The following is an 18,369-nucleotide window of genomic DNA, read 5'->3' on the forward strand; positions in this document are numbered from 1 at the left end:
TTTTTTTTTTTTTCCTTTTTGTGAACAATTCCACTTTCTGAGTAAAAGTTAAATTTATACAAGAAAACATAGTTCATTTCCTATCAAGAGGAAGATTGTATAGGAAGAGATCAGATACGCAAAAATCTTCTGCATACATGATCCATCTGGCATGGCAGGCACCATCCCTGCCAGTTTTCTGTTAAGATGAGGGTCATCTGCCTACCCCACCTGTACTGACCTTTCGCTGCTCCTTCACCACTATGCTGTCCTCTTACCATTACTTTTACAGAAAACCACAGAAGTCTTTAAAGTGTTGGTATCATCCACCAAAAGTAGAAGTTTAAGTGGCCATTAAGCAAGTTATACACTTTGCAAACGCATGACACTTTACATCAGTTTCACAGCTGACAATCTTCCTACCACTGAATGAATAAAATTTCTGATTCATTCAATCTTGCTGTCTTAGTAATTAAAAACAATCTATACGAATAGTGTTTGCAACTCTATTTTTCCACTGTCTCTGGAAAAATAAAAAAAAAAATTGAAGGGATGTCTTTAAAGAAAAGCATAGAGATATACTTGTTTCCTTACCATAACTACTTCCAAATGTATTATAAAATGTACTTGCAGAGTGATGAATCTAGGAATAATGAGGACAAAGCAGCCTTTCTCTGAAGATGCTGATGACCTACTTCCTTGCCATTTACAGAACTAAATTCTTTCTGCAGTAGTTTAAAGTCCTTATTAAATCCAGGAAACACGAAAATCAGATGATCTTCTCAGTCAGATACTACACTGAATGAAGTAAATATTATTATTTTTATAGAGCAGTATTCTCCTTTAAAAATGCTTCTACATAATAGAATTGCACTGAGTTCTGGTTTCAGTTTATTTTAAAAATTAAAAGCAGAAAACAAGGAAAGAAAGCAACAAACCAGTTATCTCTTTTGTTTTAAAACACTTGGTTTGTTATTCAAATATATAACTGTCAATTAATTTTAAAATACTCAGCTATGAAACTGAAAGATTTAATTCCTCTTTTGAAGAAAATGAGCAAATAAAACGATTTTTATTTTCTCTATCATGACCCCACCCTACCAAAAAATATAATCACAATTATATGAGTTGTATATGATGATTCAAAGTGAAAGATGATTTTTAACAAGGAAAACTTGGAGTAGTAACAACTTAACTCTTAAGAAAGACGACACAGCACTGCTAATATGCAAATATCTTCAACTATAAATGACAGTAGGGAAGTAGAACCCTAGATAATATATGGGCAGAACAGACTTTCATTATAAAGCTGTTGGAGGCTTTTTTTTTTTTTTTTTTTTTTTTTTTCCAAGGCACCAGCAGTTCTTAAAAAAGTATTTGTTGAACTGATGATCTTCCAAGGTGACTATGACAGGTTTGGAAAGTTTGTCATTGATTTAAATTGTTACTTGTCAGCTCTTATTGTCTCAGTGCTGCTTTATAACTGCAACTCCTAACCTCACAAAGATCTCACCCAGGACCCTCTGATTCCCTCCCTTGCTCACAGTCCATTATTCTTGCCACCCAGTGAATGAATAATGAGATCCTCAGATATCACTAGATTCAAACAAAAATTAACAACTGTAGCCAGACTGATCTCTGCCTGCTGAGTCTGACCACACACCTCCCTGAGCGCTCTTGCCACCCAGAAAGCAACCATCGTTAGAACTCCTCCCAACAAGGGCAGCATGAACCAGGCAAGCATTTGATGCTTTATGTAGTATTTTCAGGCCAAACTGGAAAAATTACAAAGAGCAACATATCAGAATCCATTTGTTGATGAAGTCTTATTTGAATGGACATAAGTTGTAAGCAATGACAAAGCAGTAATTCCATGCAATACCCTGGTTTCTAGCCATATTTACTAGGGCTAACAGAGTATTATGATTTATGTAAAATAAATATTTTTCTATCTCAAAGAAGTTCAAAATGTAACTAGCTACTATATAGCTAAAGGCTTAACATAAATCAACGAGTTGGAGATATTTCATTCCTAATATGAAACTGCTTTAAGAATAGGTTCTGGATTCCCAAATCTGGAAAATTTCTACTATCCTCAAATTATGTAGTTCAAATCCCAAGTGCTTTAACCGAATTTTCCTTTCTTGCTCATACCTGGATTCATTGCAGATATTTAAAATATTTTGGATATATTCAAACATACATAGTTCTATAACAATTACATAAAATCTCTTTGAAAGAAAAACATAGGTATCTGTTTTCTTTATTTTTCTGTAAATTCTTTGCATGTATTTGGTGGAATCCAGAAGTCTTACATCTAAAAGCAAGCACAGCATATTCTGGAGTAAAGACCCCTGTTCATAGCTTCAGGATTCCTGTTTTATACTACAGAGAAAAAATCCCTTTCCAGAAATCTTTCATTTCTAAACACAAACTGAGAAAAACCTTCCTCAAAAAGCATATCCCTTTTATCCCTACTGCGCCAGCAACAAAATAGTACTGAGCTGAATAGTCAGCCTTTTCTTCTTCCATTTCCATACAGTGGATCTTGATGGTATTCTTTCATGAGGAATTCTGTATATTGAAAATGAGCCCAAAATATTTCTTCACCTTTCCCATGAACATTAAATACATTTAGCAATATTCAAGAAATATGCATATGATTTTCCCCTTTAGTTCATACCTTCTGTAATTCTTCACTTTGTATGAAGTGAGGATGCAAACCAATTTTAAATTAGAGTTAAGGATGTAGCCTCCAATTTCAGAGACATATATGACTTCAGAAAAGTTACAATATTGGTAAATAGGCTAGAATATTCTCCTGTGTCTGCTTTCTGTCAGAATGTTACTTCTGGGGATTTCTGTCTGGTCTATTTCTATGCTGCCTCAGTATGTTCAAAATTTTCAGGCTATTAAAATAATTAAAAACATTTGAGTTGATTAAAATCAGAATGTATGCAGTTCGTAGAGTAAGTATGATTCTTATGAATGAGCTGGCAAAGAAGAGTTACCTTTCTAATCCATTAGCCTAAGAATACACCCTGAACTGATTTTAGGCAGAAATCTCCAATAAAAACCAGCAAGGAGATCTGCTTAAACTCCTTAGCACAACAGATCTTTGACACCATACTCTCTAAGAAACATTTGTTTTTCCTCAACATAGAGAGTTATTGTAATTTACAGATGGTGCTAAACAGCAATTAACTCTGTAATGCCTGATTAAATATCAAACGGAGTATATGAAACTTAACTGGCAAGTTCTTTTTCTGGAATGACCATGCTTCCATGCTCAGGCTGCTCTTCAATTCTTTGCAGGCACTCAAAAATGGAAAATAGCCATAATTCCTACTTCAATTTCAATGCACTCTTTACAACTCAACCTAAGCGTACAGAAAAGGGCTCTTACCTCCTTAGCTGCATGCCTCAAAGACAAATGGTGTACTCTCAGCACAGTATCCTCAACCTAAACACATTTTTATATCTCCTTCAGCATCATGATAATGGAGAAACTCCAAGGTTACTTGAAAAAGTACAATCTTATGCTTGTTTAAAGTCATTATTCCCTACCTCAGTGGGTTTTGGATAAGGCCCTGGGTATTTTTAAGCAAAACTCCTTTTAAAGTCAAATGTTAAAAGAGACTTGCATGCTTTTCAACCTCTATCCCTCTGCAGTGGCTTGAATGTATTTTATTACTACATTAAAAGGTCATTGTAAGAACATTTTGTCTTTGTCACTTAACTACATCTATATTTGATCTAACTTTGCAGTTGTCTCCTACAAGGGGAGAAAAGGATCATACATTTAAACAGACTATTACAGCCTGTTTTGCATCAGGAATTAATTAGGTTAATGAAATGTACTTTAATATGACAAAATCAAGATTCTGATCTCAACTGCACAGTTATAAATTTTGTATAGATTCTCTGATTTATATGAGCTATTAAAATTCCAGAGTAGCACTCATGCAGCTGAGCTCAGGGAACTAAAAATGTGTCTGAGAAATCAAAATATCAAATATACGTGTATGTTATATATTTACCTCTGCCTTCTGACTGCAAAATTACTGAAAGATGAGGAAAAAAATACATACAACGTCAGAGCAATCTGAATGGTGAAAGACCTGGGAAAACTCTAAAGATTTAAAAGGATAGTTCTTTTATCTGTTTTGAAGATATTTACTGCTAATTTGTCTGTTTCTGTAGTATTGTCTGTCTTTCCTATCTGACCAGTGCTGCTCCAGTGATGACTGGAGTTGATGATCTGCGAGTTGTTACTTAATCAACTGCTTGCTAGATGGCAAAGATTTACAGTTGATTAGGCTGCATAGCTCAGCTGCTATTTCAGAAGTTTCTAGGAAGGGATTATTTTTGTGCTCAAATACCTCTAAATAAAGGGTTCTGCAGTCTCAATATCCCTGGATTCTGAACAGTGTTCACTGAAGCAGACAAAGCTAAGTTAAAGCAGCATTTAGTGCTTCAGAATGCCAGCCTCAATAAATATCTGTCGTGCATGTGTGTGTGTGCCCATGCACACATTTCTCTCCTTAGCTATACAGCATTTTTGTATATATTGTAGAGTATGCAGACTAAGGTCTAAAGCCAACATTTGCATTTTTGAGGCTGGTGCTGAGGCTCCTGTGCTATAATCCTCAAAGCCAGTGTTAGTACAATTCAGCCACTAATGATAATTTTGTGTCCTTTCTCCATGAAAGAGGGCTACTTAGTCTTTGGCTGGCTATGCACAGCGTTGGCTCATTTTTCTCAGTATTCAGTATTCAAATTTCAAACAGCACAGTGATCAGATTTGCTTACTTCTGCTAGCAAGTGGGCTAGATACAACCAGCCAGAAAAGCAAGATTCGAAACAGGCATCCTTTTCTCTCTCAATGAGAAATACAGCAGTATTCCAAATGAATGAAAAAATGCTGCACAAGGAGAGATAACCAATACAATCCCCTCCTCTCTAATCATCATAAGGGTTCTGGCAGTCTTGATTAACTTTTAAAAGCAGAAAAAATGAAAAGAATGTATTTCTAATTGTTTGTTATAGACATGGAAAATTATCAGTAGAACCACTCAAAATGAAGGCCACCATAATACCTTCCAAGAGCCCCAAATATTTATTCTTCAAGTCAAAAAAATCTCAAGTTGAACAAACAAGTAATAAAAGCTGAGTAACCAAAACTAGAGTCCAGGAAAGAACACCTTCTGTTTCACACTAGCACTCAAAACAACTAATAGAGACTTATTTTAATAGCAATTTATTCTACACCTGCAAGCTTACTTGTCTAGTTGGTAACATGGTAGGAGAATGGAGTTATGATCTTGCATGCAACTGTGAAGAGTATAAACTTTATCTCCTTTTATTTCAATATCCCATATTCTACAACAGCTGCTTTCTTTGATACTCAAAAAAATAAGACTTAATATTTACAAGTATAGAGCAACACATCAGAAGATTACAAAAGTATTGTAAACACTTTGGATTTTAACTCTGTTAATTTGTCATTTCTCAAGGCCCTTAGAGAACAAAAGAATTCTTGTCATCATTGTGCATTTATATAATAATGCTTTTGTGTATATAGTGAATCACAAAGCTTTCTACTTCTTCAAACAAAAACATCCAGAAACTTTAGTCAACTCTTAGCTACTTTAGCTCTAATCATCTAATCACTATTGTTCTTCCAGCCCCATCTACCTTTCTGTAAATGAATATATTAAAAAATTAAATCACCCACAGGAACGCAAGCAGTATTACCTTTGCCTTCTTATTTGATATATGCTTAGGATTATTTTATTTATTTAGCAAACTAACAACGTGAGCAATTCTTATAAACTCTGACTCTGTTAAATAGTTTTACCTTATCTTTAAGTAGATGAAAGAAAAATACTGTGTAACAAATTAAGAAAGAAATGTTATTCCTTATCTCTTTTTCAAACAAAAAAACAAACAAACAAAAAACAAAACAACACATCAATTACCTTACCCTCACGGCTAGCACTTAAATCATTTTAATTGACAATAGAAGAATCACTATTCCTCCTAATTATTAAAAAGTTACTGCTATCCTGCTGTAGCATTCTTGTGTAAGTAAGAGTGGCTCAACATACTTTCCAGCAGAGATGTGAGTTTCCAGGCTAAGAAATCTGGAATGTTCCAGCTATTTCAGGCTAATGATCTCTCAAATGCACACTAATATGTTTGATAAAAGTCTCTCAGCATGTGTGCACAGAACGCTTACCATAAGAATGACAGTACTGTGGGCAGGGCAAATCACTGACACCATTTCAGACTGAGTTTGATGCTGGAGGCACAAATTAAAACTGTGAGCCTTCATTTCAGTGGGCTTTGACAGATGGAAGAGTGCATCAAATCTCTAATTGTTTAAACCATTAACTCATCTTTCCACCTGCATTATCTTTGAAAAGAGCTCGGCTGGAAACTTGGAAGAATTACTCATAGACTGAATTCAGTAGTGTGTCTTATTCTAAAATGAAATCAAGGCTGTTTTTTTTGAATGAGCATGTTAAATTTGGATGCAGTATTTGTAAACTTATTAATCTTTATTTTCACATTTTCATCTCAGCCCTGAAAACTCAAAATAGCCTTTCAGCCTTCCTGAAGAATCAATCAATCAGGGACCGGTGCCTTGGCTGCTGGGAACAAGAAAGTTCTACTGCAATTCACAGTGCATTACGATGATCTCCATTTATCTTCAGTCCTTGCAAATGCCACTGCACATGCAGTTCTAAATTGTGCCTGCTGGTCTTTTGACTTTCAGTTGCTTAAAAAAAGAAAAATTTGTGTAAGGAACTGTAAAATGTATACACACACACACACACACACACACATACATATATATCCATATGCCTTTCCAAGACATCCTGGCTCCTCTTTGGAATAAAATGCATTATTCACTAAACAAGAATAAATGTAGAACACTTTGTCATTACATGTTAACCTCACCAGTGTTTAACTCACTGTTTTTATGGAGAAGCACTTGTTATGTGCTCAGCACTTCCAAGTACTTGAGAAGTAAATAGCGTCTGTACTAAGGAGCTCACAGACTGGCATGGATAGAACAGGAAGAGTAATTCTATGTGTTACATTCACTGTAGCAAGACTCAATATTAATAAAACAACAGAAGGCAGTGGGATTTAAGGAAGGATCTTTGTGAATGACAATTGGCAGGAGTCATTTTGGGCTTAGAAAGCATAAGCAGAAAAGAAGGGGCCATGAATATGATTAAACGACTGGAGCATCTGCCATATGCAAAGAGGCTATGAGCTGGGACTGTTCAATCCGGAGAAGCAAATGCCTGGGGGAACTTACCTTCCCCTTACAGGGGTGAATAAGAAAATGCAGTCAGACTCTTCCAGTAGTTCCCACTGATCAGACCAGAGGCAATGGGCACAAATTTAAAACAATTAATTTCAAAAACAAAAACAAGAAATACATTCTGGACATAAAAACAAGAACGGACAAATACTAAAACAAACTGAAGTTGAGGTCTACATTTGTGGAAATGTAGATGTAGTGTGATGGCAGTGAATAATAACTGCTGTTACCAGAACAGGCAGCTTATTTTGTGATCCCATAGCAGTCCTTATTATAACATGTAGGTTGTTCTGAAAGTAATGCCTCCTATTTGTTTCTATGGAAACTACAACAGATATAAAGGGAACACTAACACTGTTTGGTAGAGCAAAACCTCAATCAAAAAACACTACTTTTCAACAGTGTCACCACCATTAGCTGTGCTTTTTCACCAGAGATGAACAAAAGCCTGCATGTGGCACTTGTAAAAATCTACACCAATGGAGGTAAACCACTGTTGCTGTCACCACTGTTGAAATACACCACCCATCAATTCACTGTCTTCACAGAATCACAGAACCACAGAATCACATTCACATCCACTGTCTGGTCTCCAGAAATGTTCAGCAAGTATTGATGGATGTCAGTGGGTGTCATTTTTTGTCTTCATGGAGAATTTCAATTCCACATCTTTGCTTCACACTTCCATAAAGATACCATTCTGCCAGACCTTCCCTCTGCTGCCATCTATCACATGGCAACAAAATGAAATGGAATACTGGTGGGAATGTTCAGCTCGTATTGCAGTACCACCAACATCCACCTCTGTCATAGTGGATCAATATAATAAAATAGGAGGCACTACTTTTGGAGCAACCCTTGTAGACTATTATTAATATAATAAATTCACCACCTAATCTTAAAGCAGTATATGCATTCAGGAGGTCCTTTGACTCTTACTTTGTAAAATAGACCACTAGAGAGATCTTCTTAAATTACATATAAAAACATCGGTGCATATTCTGATGTTCAGAATCACGCTTTTGTGATTTGCTTCATTACCATAACAAAACTAGTAATGTGAGCGAGATATAGGTAGCCATCTACAACCATTCCTGTGAGAGCAACATCAATTTCACTTCATTAGATTTGCATCTGTTCGAAAATTAGTTGCTCTTGAAAGTATTCATCTTCTAACTAACAGTTGTTGGCTATATTTGTATTAGAGGGCAACAGTGTAATTGCTTGAATTAACTTCAGAGGTACTTCACTAACAAAATGAACAAAAAAGTGATCTTCTACAGCAAACTTCTAATACAGAAGTGTCCGTGTATATAAAGAATACAAATTTCCATGAGGAAAAAAATAATTGGCGTAGTACACAAGTATTCCAAGATTTCTCCTAGTTCTATATTCAAAACTGTATGCACAAAATTACTACAGATTTCTGTGTCATACTAATCTTATTCTCAGAAAATAGTGGAAAAGGATCTACACCTGCTTTTGTCAATTCAGGTCTAGGAAAACAGAATCCAGAACAGAGAGTAAAGGTGTTTCCAATGAGGAAAAATGAGGAAACACAGGCAAAAGCCCTACAGTGAATGTTTCATGACAATATTTTCTTCCAAGACTTGTACTTTTATAGGCTATCCTAGGATAAGAATGAAAAAATGTTAAAAAAAAAAAAAAATTGTAAGTAGTTATGTTACAAGAAGAAGGACTGCACTGTACCTTTTCTATTTTAAAAACACTGTCATGAAAGAATAAAGTAATTGAAAAGTAACTAAATTGACTATATCATCTTCAGCGCTGTATGAGTTACAATGACACAGCTTTAAAACAAAATTTTATCTGTGTGTCATATGCACATACTTCTGCACTTGATTATAAGAGATTAATACAATCAAGGTAATTCTTAAATTCATTGTACTTTATATCTATTTTATGTGGATTCATAATCATGGAACAGATCCTCCTGGAAGACATGTTAAGGCACATGAAGGAAAAACACGTGATCCAAGACAGCCAGCATGGTTTCACCAACAGCAGATCATGCCTGATCAATCTGGTGGCTTTCTATGATGGAATGACAGCATCAGTGGACAAAGGGAAGGCAACTGATGTCATCTACCTGGACTTTTGCAAGGCCTTTGACATGGTCCTCCACCACATCCTTATCTCTAAATTGGAGAGAGATGGATTTGAAGAGTGGACAATTTGGAGGATAAGAAATTGGAAGGTAGACTGTCCCCTTCTTCTCTGCCTTTGTGAAGACCCAGTACTGCACCAAGTCTGGGACATCCAAAAGAGTCCAGAGAAGGACCACAGAGATGATCAGTAGGCAGGAGCATCTCTCTAAAATATAGGCTGAAGGAACTGGTCATGTTCAGCCTGGAAAAGAGAAGGCTACAGGAAGACCTTATTGCATCTTTCCAGTATTTAAAGAGAGTTCACAAACATAAGGGAAATCAACTTTTTGTGTGGGTAGATACTGATAGAACAAGGGGGAATGGTTTTAAACAAAAGGAGAAGAGGTTTAGACTGGATGACAGGGGCAAGTTTTTTTACTGAGAGAGTGGTGAGATGCTGGAACAGGCTGCCCAGAGAGGTTGCGGATGCTCCATTTTTTGGAGGTGTTTAAGACCAGGTTGCATAGGGCCTGGGCAATCTGATTTAGTACCTGATCTAGCAAGCTGGCAACCCTGTCTGTGGAAGGGGGACTGGAACTTGATGGTCCTTGAGGGCCCTTCCAAACTAAGCCATTCTATGAACTTCATATTGATCCAGACAGATGTTTATATAACCTGCCTTGCTTTAAAAGCTGGGCTTTCCCTACATGACTCATTCCTTGCTAAGCAGACACAATTGGAAAATCTTTCAGACTGGATACTATAGCAGCTTTGACAAGTGAATTAAAAAAGAAAAGTACAACAGGATCACTGCAGTACCACACAAGACCATTACACCCTCCTTTAAAAGCAATTTAGTTATGACAAATCCCTTTCTCACAAGAATGATAATATTCCATGTCAAAAACTAAACACCCAGCAGTGTGACAAAACTAATCTTTTCCACTCTCTTCCTTCACTGATGTCATGACACGTAGTTTTTAATACCAATGACAGTGTTCAATTTTGTTTTATTTTCTTACAGTGGAACAGTCAATAACAGTTCATTTTCAATCTCATGCACTTTAATGAAAACTAGATTCTCTCTTCGGTGAACCAGCAATCTCACTTCTTAAATGTAGAGAAACTCTTTCATGTTAAAAATAAAGGTCAGCATTTACATAGATTAAGAAAACAATACAGAATAATGCTACTTCGTTTTAATTCAATTTGTAATATACCCTTTACAGAATAAATCGAAGATAAAATGCCCATATTATTATAGAAATACATTTTTAGGAAGATTAGGTAGGAATACTGGAAAAAAAACTCATCATCAGATTCAGGTAAACTTCCAAGCCATTTAAAAGATGCATTTCTCATGACATTTATGAAAAAACAGTTCCTGGAATGTGTAATTCCACTCTTACCATCAAAGCTCCCAAATCACAGCTTTTTCTGTTCAGATACCATAGTAAAATTTTTGTACAGTCAGTTGACTTAGTTTACCTACTCTCTAAGCTTGCTAGATCAAAATGCTAGGATGGGACAAGGCATAAGTGATCTGTTTCAAGAATGATTTCCAAGAAAATTCAGAGTCATGCAAAAAATTGAATAAAGAGTTGAATGCTGGCATACCTTGGCACTACTGAGTGAATATTTTAAAGTGACTGACAGCTTCACTGCTTATGTCCAAAAATATTGAAACAGAAATGATATAGAAGATTCCAGACAGTGTAAAGTTTGTTGATAACCACAATCACTTATCAACCAATTGTTTGGTTTTTTTCCCAGCTAAGAATTATATTGGTTTACCTATGCTCAATATTTATCCTCAGACATAATTCCAAAGTCCTGAAAAAGTAGTTCACTTGGTATTAATTTTGGACATTTATGGATTGAGGTTTCCAAATAAAAGGTGAAAACTACTTAATCTACAGACAACATGGAAACAATCATATAACTTCATAAATGGGACAAGGAAGAAAATAACATACCTTTGAACACTGTTTGTGATTCTGGCACCAAGCAAGTGATCCATTGTTCTGAAACACAAAAAATACATGAGTATAAATGTTTTGTTAAGAATAGATCTGATCATCGTAACAGTTTCAAACAGAATTAACCTTGCAGTTCTTTTTTAGAGTATGATGTGTCACAGCATTAGTAACAATTCTGAATCCACACTGCTTGTGCTGAGTAAAATGCTCAGGCAAGTGTAAGCAGACCTGAGAAAAGCTAGAAAAACATTTAATCATTCAAAGCTGGTGAAAAATTTACTTGAGTCTCCTCTTAGTCCACTTTTGCGAACACTTCGTATCTGGATTTACCAGCAAGACAATAAAGGTAACACTTGTATATAAGAAACCGATATGGATGTGTAGATTCATGAACTGAAAGCTCATTAGTTGCATTTCAATATTACACAGTACTTAAAATAAACTAACAAGGAAACATAATGAACAGCCTTGAAGAAAACAGAAAATTGGATTAAACGTGAACTGCATTTACCAGAAGTCAACCATAACAGTTTTGTTTAACATTTTCACAATATAACAGATCAGGAATTCTCATCTATCTTAAACTGCAGCAAAACAATGAATTCAGCATCATGTGCAAAATAATTTTTTAAACTAAGAAAAATGAGAATATGATGAAAACAGAAAGAGAAACTTGAAACAGGCCTGGCTATATTCATCAACCTGCTACTTTACCACAGCAGCTCATAAAAGGTCAACTTCGGAAACACTATTTCCCAGTAATAACCAGAGTTCAGGAAACAAATGTTTGCGGGGCTAATGCAAGACAAAATATTCATTCACTTTCTGTATTGATGAGAATAGAAAAACCATAAAGAAGATCTGGGTAATCCTATAGACTAAACACTAGAAATAAGGTGTATGACTAGCAAGTTCACAGACTTGAGAACTTAGACATACGCATATTTCTTTCATCTTTGTGAACTCATCAGCTGTAAAGAGAACAAATAAAAATTATGGTAAATTTATTGATCACAATCTGACTACGGTCCAAAAACATTGGTGAATTCCATGAGACAGTAATAGGACACCCATTCCAAGGAATTAGGCATAGTATTTCTATATGGAAGAATTAATGCTACTGTACTGTGCCTTCACCTTTTGAACTAATTATAGATATAATATAGATATAGTTATGGACAACAGTCACAAATTCAGGTAGGACAGAATACAGCAGGATTAGCAAAACTACAAGGTTTTGTCTGCTTAAATAAGAGGATATGAAAATTAAGGTAACCTATAGATACCTAACTTCTAGCTGTGAGCTTCTAAACCTATGACAAAAATACTATTGGGATGTATAACCCAGAAGTATATGTACTAGCATGCACTGTATTCAATCCAGCTACACCAGTCTGTCAGCAGAGCACTTCTGTTCTCAACAGGGCACATGAGCTTGAATACACCTGCAAGTTGCCACAGTGATGAAGCCAATAGTTTGAAGGTGGCTCCCTCCTAAATAGTGTTTGGGGAGACAGTATTTGTGCATGCCTTCACACAAGCTCCCAGAGTTGCTCAATTCCAAAAACCTTTCCTGCTGTCCCAGGAACGATATTTATACAGATACATAGTTGCAATACAAAAGCTAGTAAAGAAAGTCCCTTTTTATCCGATACTCTGAAAGAGTATCCAGTACACTGAAAGATAAAGGCTTCTTAAAATGAGGAAATCTGCTTCTAGCCTAACACAGGTGACTCTAATTATACAAATAGGATACAGCACTGTTGCTTGCACTCTTAGACAAGCACACAAAACAAAATAAATTAAAAATAAATAAATTTAAAATACAGAGATTTACTCAGAGTAGGAACAATTTTCAACTAGATCAATCATCTAACTGAGGACACCTCTTTCTTGCATTTAAAGCACTGTTCACTAAAGACGATTTCCTAAAAATACCAACAGTGAGTCACTCCTGAAGGCAATTCAAAATCACCTTCCAGGTTTTGATTGGCAGGAGAAATAAAAAGAGGGAAGAAAAGGTAATCAGGCTACAAACTGTTGTTTCAGCCATGTAAGAAAAATTAGTGTCATCTACATTTCTAACACTAAGGGTATTTTGTACTGGATGAGAAGTCATTAATACAGATTTGGATCAGACACATCGCGAAGTCCAGGAATCAAAACAAAGCATCTAACTTGCATGTTATTCTTGTGCCTTAAGCACCACATATCTATATATGTCATTTTTTTTTCATATGAGCTCTAAGACTAAAAATTTCTATTCCTGTATTATTTAAGGGGCTCTGGGAATAATAAACGTAAAGACGTATCTACTCCTAAGCTCTTTTAGGAGCAATTTCAAGATTCTAGTTAATACAATTTAATTTCGATATTTTATGAATATTTGTTTAGTTTTATCATCCCAGCAGTTGTAATCATTATTTGATTTTAGAATACCACATTTTTCCTGACATTATCATAGAATTTAGCTAAAATTGAGATTTGTTAACATAAGAATAGTTAGCTATGAACAACATGTCAGGTCCAACCCCTAAAAAAAGAGACATACATAGAAGAAATAAAACTTTAGAACAGCCGTAAATAACACATGCTAGTGGGAATACTTTAGTATTATCCTCAACGCCATATGAGGATTTATTATTTCCACTCACAGATCTAGCCAACAGTAATGTTAAAACAATATTTTATGTGCTGCTTCCGATTTATCCTCCCTTTCTTCTTCATATAAAATGTGACAGAGATAGCTGATTGCAATAACAGATTAGTAGTAGCTCACCACTTTATTTCAGTTATGCTACTGCTTTCCACTGAACTAGAAAAAGCACTTCTGTTTTTGAATTACATCTGTTACTTGAGACAATAAATGCAGTAAATGTCCAGATGCGTGGCTCTCCTTCATAATGTATAATGTCTAGCCATGTTTTCATTTCTCCACTAAAAACTATTATTACTTGAATTAAAAAGTAAGTTTAGCAAAACATAAAAATATCGTTCAACAACCTTAATGTTATAAAAACTAACATATGAGTGATTTTTCACTGTACAAGGTGAACATGAGTTCTACAGGCTTGCTTTGAACCACAGGGTATGAGAGGAAGAACACTCTTCATTCTCCATCTTAGCAAACAGATACCCAAGTTACACAAATGTTCACTTATTTGTTTTATTTTCCCTGTTTTTAATCCAATATACCTGTCAGAAAGTCTAATTTCAAAGAATCAAAAATCTCGTGTTTTAGCTAGAGCATTTTGCATCCCAAAAATCCTCAGTTCCCTCATTTCTGTTTTTCTTCAAGCCAGTTCTGACGAGACTTACATCCATGAGAGTTTTGACTTGATCCTTTCTATGTTTGAGGGCCTTCTGGGCTGCAAGCAACACTGCTGGTTCATGTCCAGTTTTTTGTTCCCCCCAAGTCCTTCTCTACAGGGCTGCTCTCAGTGAGTTTCTCTCCTAGTCCATACACACATCTGGGATTGACCCAATCCAAGTGCAATAGCTTGTACTTGGAAAATCTTGTTGAACTTTTTCGGTTCACATGGGCCCACTTCTCTAGCTTGCCATCACCTGGATGGCATTTCTTCCTAAATCTACCCACTTTTTAACATAGAGGGTATCTTCCACATCATTCCTGCTTTGCCTATCCCTTCTAAAAAGCTTGTAGCCTTCAACTGTAGTATTCCCATTGTGCAATTTATCCCACCATGTTTCTGCAAAAGCAATGAAATTACAGTTTTCTAATTGCACCATAGTTTTCACTAGTCCATGCTGCATGAACTGCTGTAGAGACACTTCATTTGGGTTTTTGGCATCTTTACTCTTTTGGAGGAGTCTTCCCAGATTGCTCTGTGGCAAATTTGAGGCTTAACCCTGCTGCTTCCTAAAGTCACAGCATTCCTCAGCCCTTTTCTGCCATTTAGAAGCAATTCCCCTCCCCCCATAAAATTTAGCTCTGATGATCAGCCAAGCCAGCCTCCTGCTTGGTATATTCTTGCTCCTCCTAATCAGCTGCATCCCATCAGATGACCATATGCTCAGTCTCTTGACAATTCAAGATCATGTGAAATCCTGAGTACAACATTATCCATGCAGTCATTCTTATAACTGGCCCATTCTCTTCCTTCTACCATCCCCAGCCAGAAGGACTGAGAACACTACCTGTCCTCCCAATACTTTCAATATCATCCCTAGGGAAAGAAAATCTTTTTAAATATTTTGTAATTTCCTAATTGCAGCCTACTGTGACTCTGCTTGAAAGAGCTGGGGTAGAGAGTATTTCTTGAGCTTTATCACACCCAGTAGCCTTTTCTTAATGTCCCAGATACAGGCTCCCAGCAAGCAGCAAACCTCTCTAGAGACCAGCAAATAGATGCCTCGGCGCTCAAGTGATTACAAAAACCAAGGAATAAGAAATCAGACAAATATAACAAAATTTATCATTCAAACTTATCATGAAAACACAAACCGCAACTACATGGGCCATAACAAGCCAATGCAGCAGAAGAGACTTGGGAAAGAGTAGCTGGTTAGTTGCCAGGCAGAAAACGACTTAAAGAGTCTGGCTGACAGTCAGCTGAACATGAACCAGCTGTGTGGCCTCCCAGGTGGCCAAGAAGACCAGCGCCACTCTGGCCTACATCCTAGATAGTATGGGCAGCAGGACTAGGGAAGGGATTCGTCCCTCTGCTGCTGAGATCACACGTCAAGTATTTTGTTCAGTTTTGGGCCCCTCATTAGAAGGATATGGAGCTTTTCAAGTGGATGAAAAGAATTACTATGAAGCTGGTGACAAGACAAGAAAACAAGACAAATGAAGAATGGTTGAGGGAACTGGGGTTGTTTCATCTGCAGAAGAGGAGGACCAGGGGAGACATCATTGCTCTCCACAACTACCTGAAAGGAAGTTGCAGCAAGAAGGGTGTCAGTGACAAATGACAGCACAAGTGACAAGGAAACAGCCTTAAGTTGCACCATGGGAGGTTTAGATTGAACATTTTGAATAATTTTTTTATTGTAATTGGCTGGTCACAGAAGTAGTGGAGTCTCCAACACTGCAAGTATTTAAGAAACAAGTGATCGTGATTTATTGATGGACTTGGTAGTGTTAGGTTGATGGTTAGATTTGATGATCTTAAGGGTCTTTTCTAATTGAAATGATTTTATGATTCTACTTGCAATTAAATTGATTAATTGGTATCTGTCAACAGTCTGAGTGAACTTCATTTCAACAAGCATAAATACATGCTTGCTTTCCCCCAGTAAGCAAATGCCCTGAACAGTTAAGGTAAAAACCTCTGTGCCCTGAAAAAAAGCAAAGAACTAGTAAAAATAAAAACACATGTTAGAGAGGCAATGAAGACTTAGTTTTCATCTATCTACAATCTGTCCCAAGCAACTCAAAACTACCCTTTTACTAGAGCAATGGCAAAAAAAAACAAAACAACAACAACAAAAATGTCTTTCATTTGTATCCTCATCCATAATTATCTTTTAGAACATACAATTCTTCTTTTGAAGTGCCAAACATCAGTTGTGAAAAATCAATGAGCCACTTAATCTGAAATGACAATACCTGGTATCCCTTCCACCAGTTTTGGAATTCTCTTCTCACCTGAAGAAAAGTGCATATTCAATGCACTTTTGAGTGAAATTACTATCTCTCTGGATGAACTCTCTAAAACTTCCAAAATGACCAAAAAAAGCATAAAAACAAGCTCTTCCAATAACAGTTTCCCACTGATGTACAATAGAGCAGAGAAAACAATAGCTGCTGCAGTGATGAATTTAAGGACATACATTTTCAACAGAAAATGCAGAATGGAATTAACAAATTCAAATTAGGCCTAGGCCTTTAATATCTAAAATGCCAAAGCATTCACCTAGGAACAAATTTCAGAAGAAGAGATACCAAACCCAGCAGATAGCAAATCCCAAAGAAAATGTTCTTTCTCAAAGCACTTCTCTTGAGCATAAAAGTGAACTTGAAGTAAATATACAAAAAAGGGGAACCAGAGTCCCACACATCTCTCCTGGGCTCTGATATTTTAATTATCCTTTTGCATGCAAATAACTGGCTCACATTTTTCTTTGGAAACTTGGCTGAGAAATGAAAAGATCATACCTTTTTATGTAACAGCTACAAAACTTGCCACACAAGTGTCTCACCAATCCGGAATAAATGTAAGCACTTATGCCCTTTGAAATTACATTTCAACATGTTTGAGGCAAAACTGAAACCTGACCAGAGAAATTAAACCACCCTGCAGAAATAAGTGAATGAGCGAAGTCATAAAGCCCAATTACAAGGTCTACCTCTGGAAAACAAGACTGATACTTAAAGGACAATTCATGCAAATATGTTTTAGTTTATTTATTTCTAAGTATTTCCCCCCCATAAGGCAAGTTTGAAGATCATCCTCTGGGAAAGTCATGGAGAGAAAAGAATTAGTATTCTATGATACCATCCATACAACACAACAGAATCCCAGAAATTTTATGGTTCCTTGGCTTCCACCAAGGGAAGATACGTTCTATGATCCCTCATACAAAGAACTGAAATGCATACGTTTTGTTCCTCTTATAAATTTTTTCATTTTATTACAAATTATGCTTTAAAGAAAAAATAAATCCCTAGCAAGGCATTTGTCTTGCTTTCCAATGGTTCTAATAAGAAATTAAATTGTATAAAGCAAGAATCAAAAAATCATAAAGTGAACATTACTGAGCAGGACCATTTCTCACTCCTAGATAAACAGCACTGGCATTTGCATATATAGCAACTGTTTCCACTATAATCATTTGAGTGAGATGCTTCATTCCACCCTGATAGAAAATGATTAGACCTTGGTCAGTCACACTTTCATCACCTCTAGGCTATATTTAGCCACGTGGCAGCTCCAGCCACTACTGGAAAGCTCCAAGTAATACAAAGCAAGTGGTAGGCTGAGCTACAGGTGTGCCTGGC

General features: G+C 36.2%; 1 protein-coding gene across 1 annotated transcript in view; it reads right to left on the reverse strand.

Moving 5' to 3' along the window:
• ANOS1 (anosmin 1) overlaps window positions 1–18,369 on the reverse strand; it is a 131,078-nt gene that overhangs the window by 94,976 nt on the left and 17,733 nt on the right. The window contains exon 2 of the mRNA XM_042868410.1: window positions 11,403–11,450. Within this exon, the coding sequence (XP_042724344.1) occupies window positions 11,403–11,450 (48 nt within the window). The remainder of the gene's footprint in view (window positions 1–11,402; window positions 11,451–18,369) is intronic.

This window comes from Lagopus leucura, unplaced genomic scaffold, assembly GCF_019238085.1.
Source record: "Lagopus leucura isolate 7727_CA_CO unplaced genomic scaffold, USGS_WTPT01 Super-Scaffold_100001, whole genome shotgun sequence".
Classification (NCBI taxonomy): domain Eukaryota; kingdom Metazoa; phylum Chordata; class Aves; order Galliformes; family Phasianidae; genus Lagopus; species Lagopus leucura.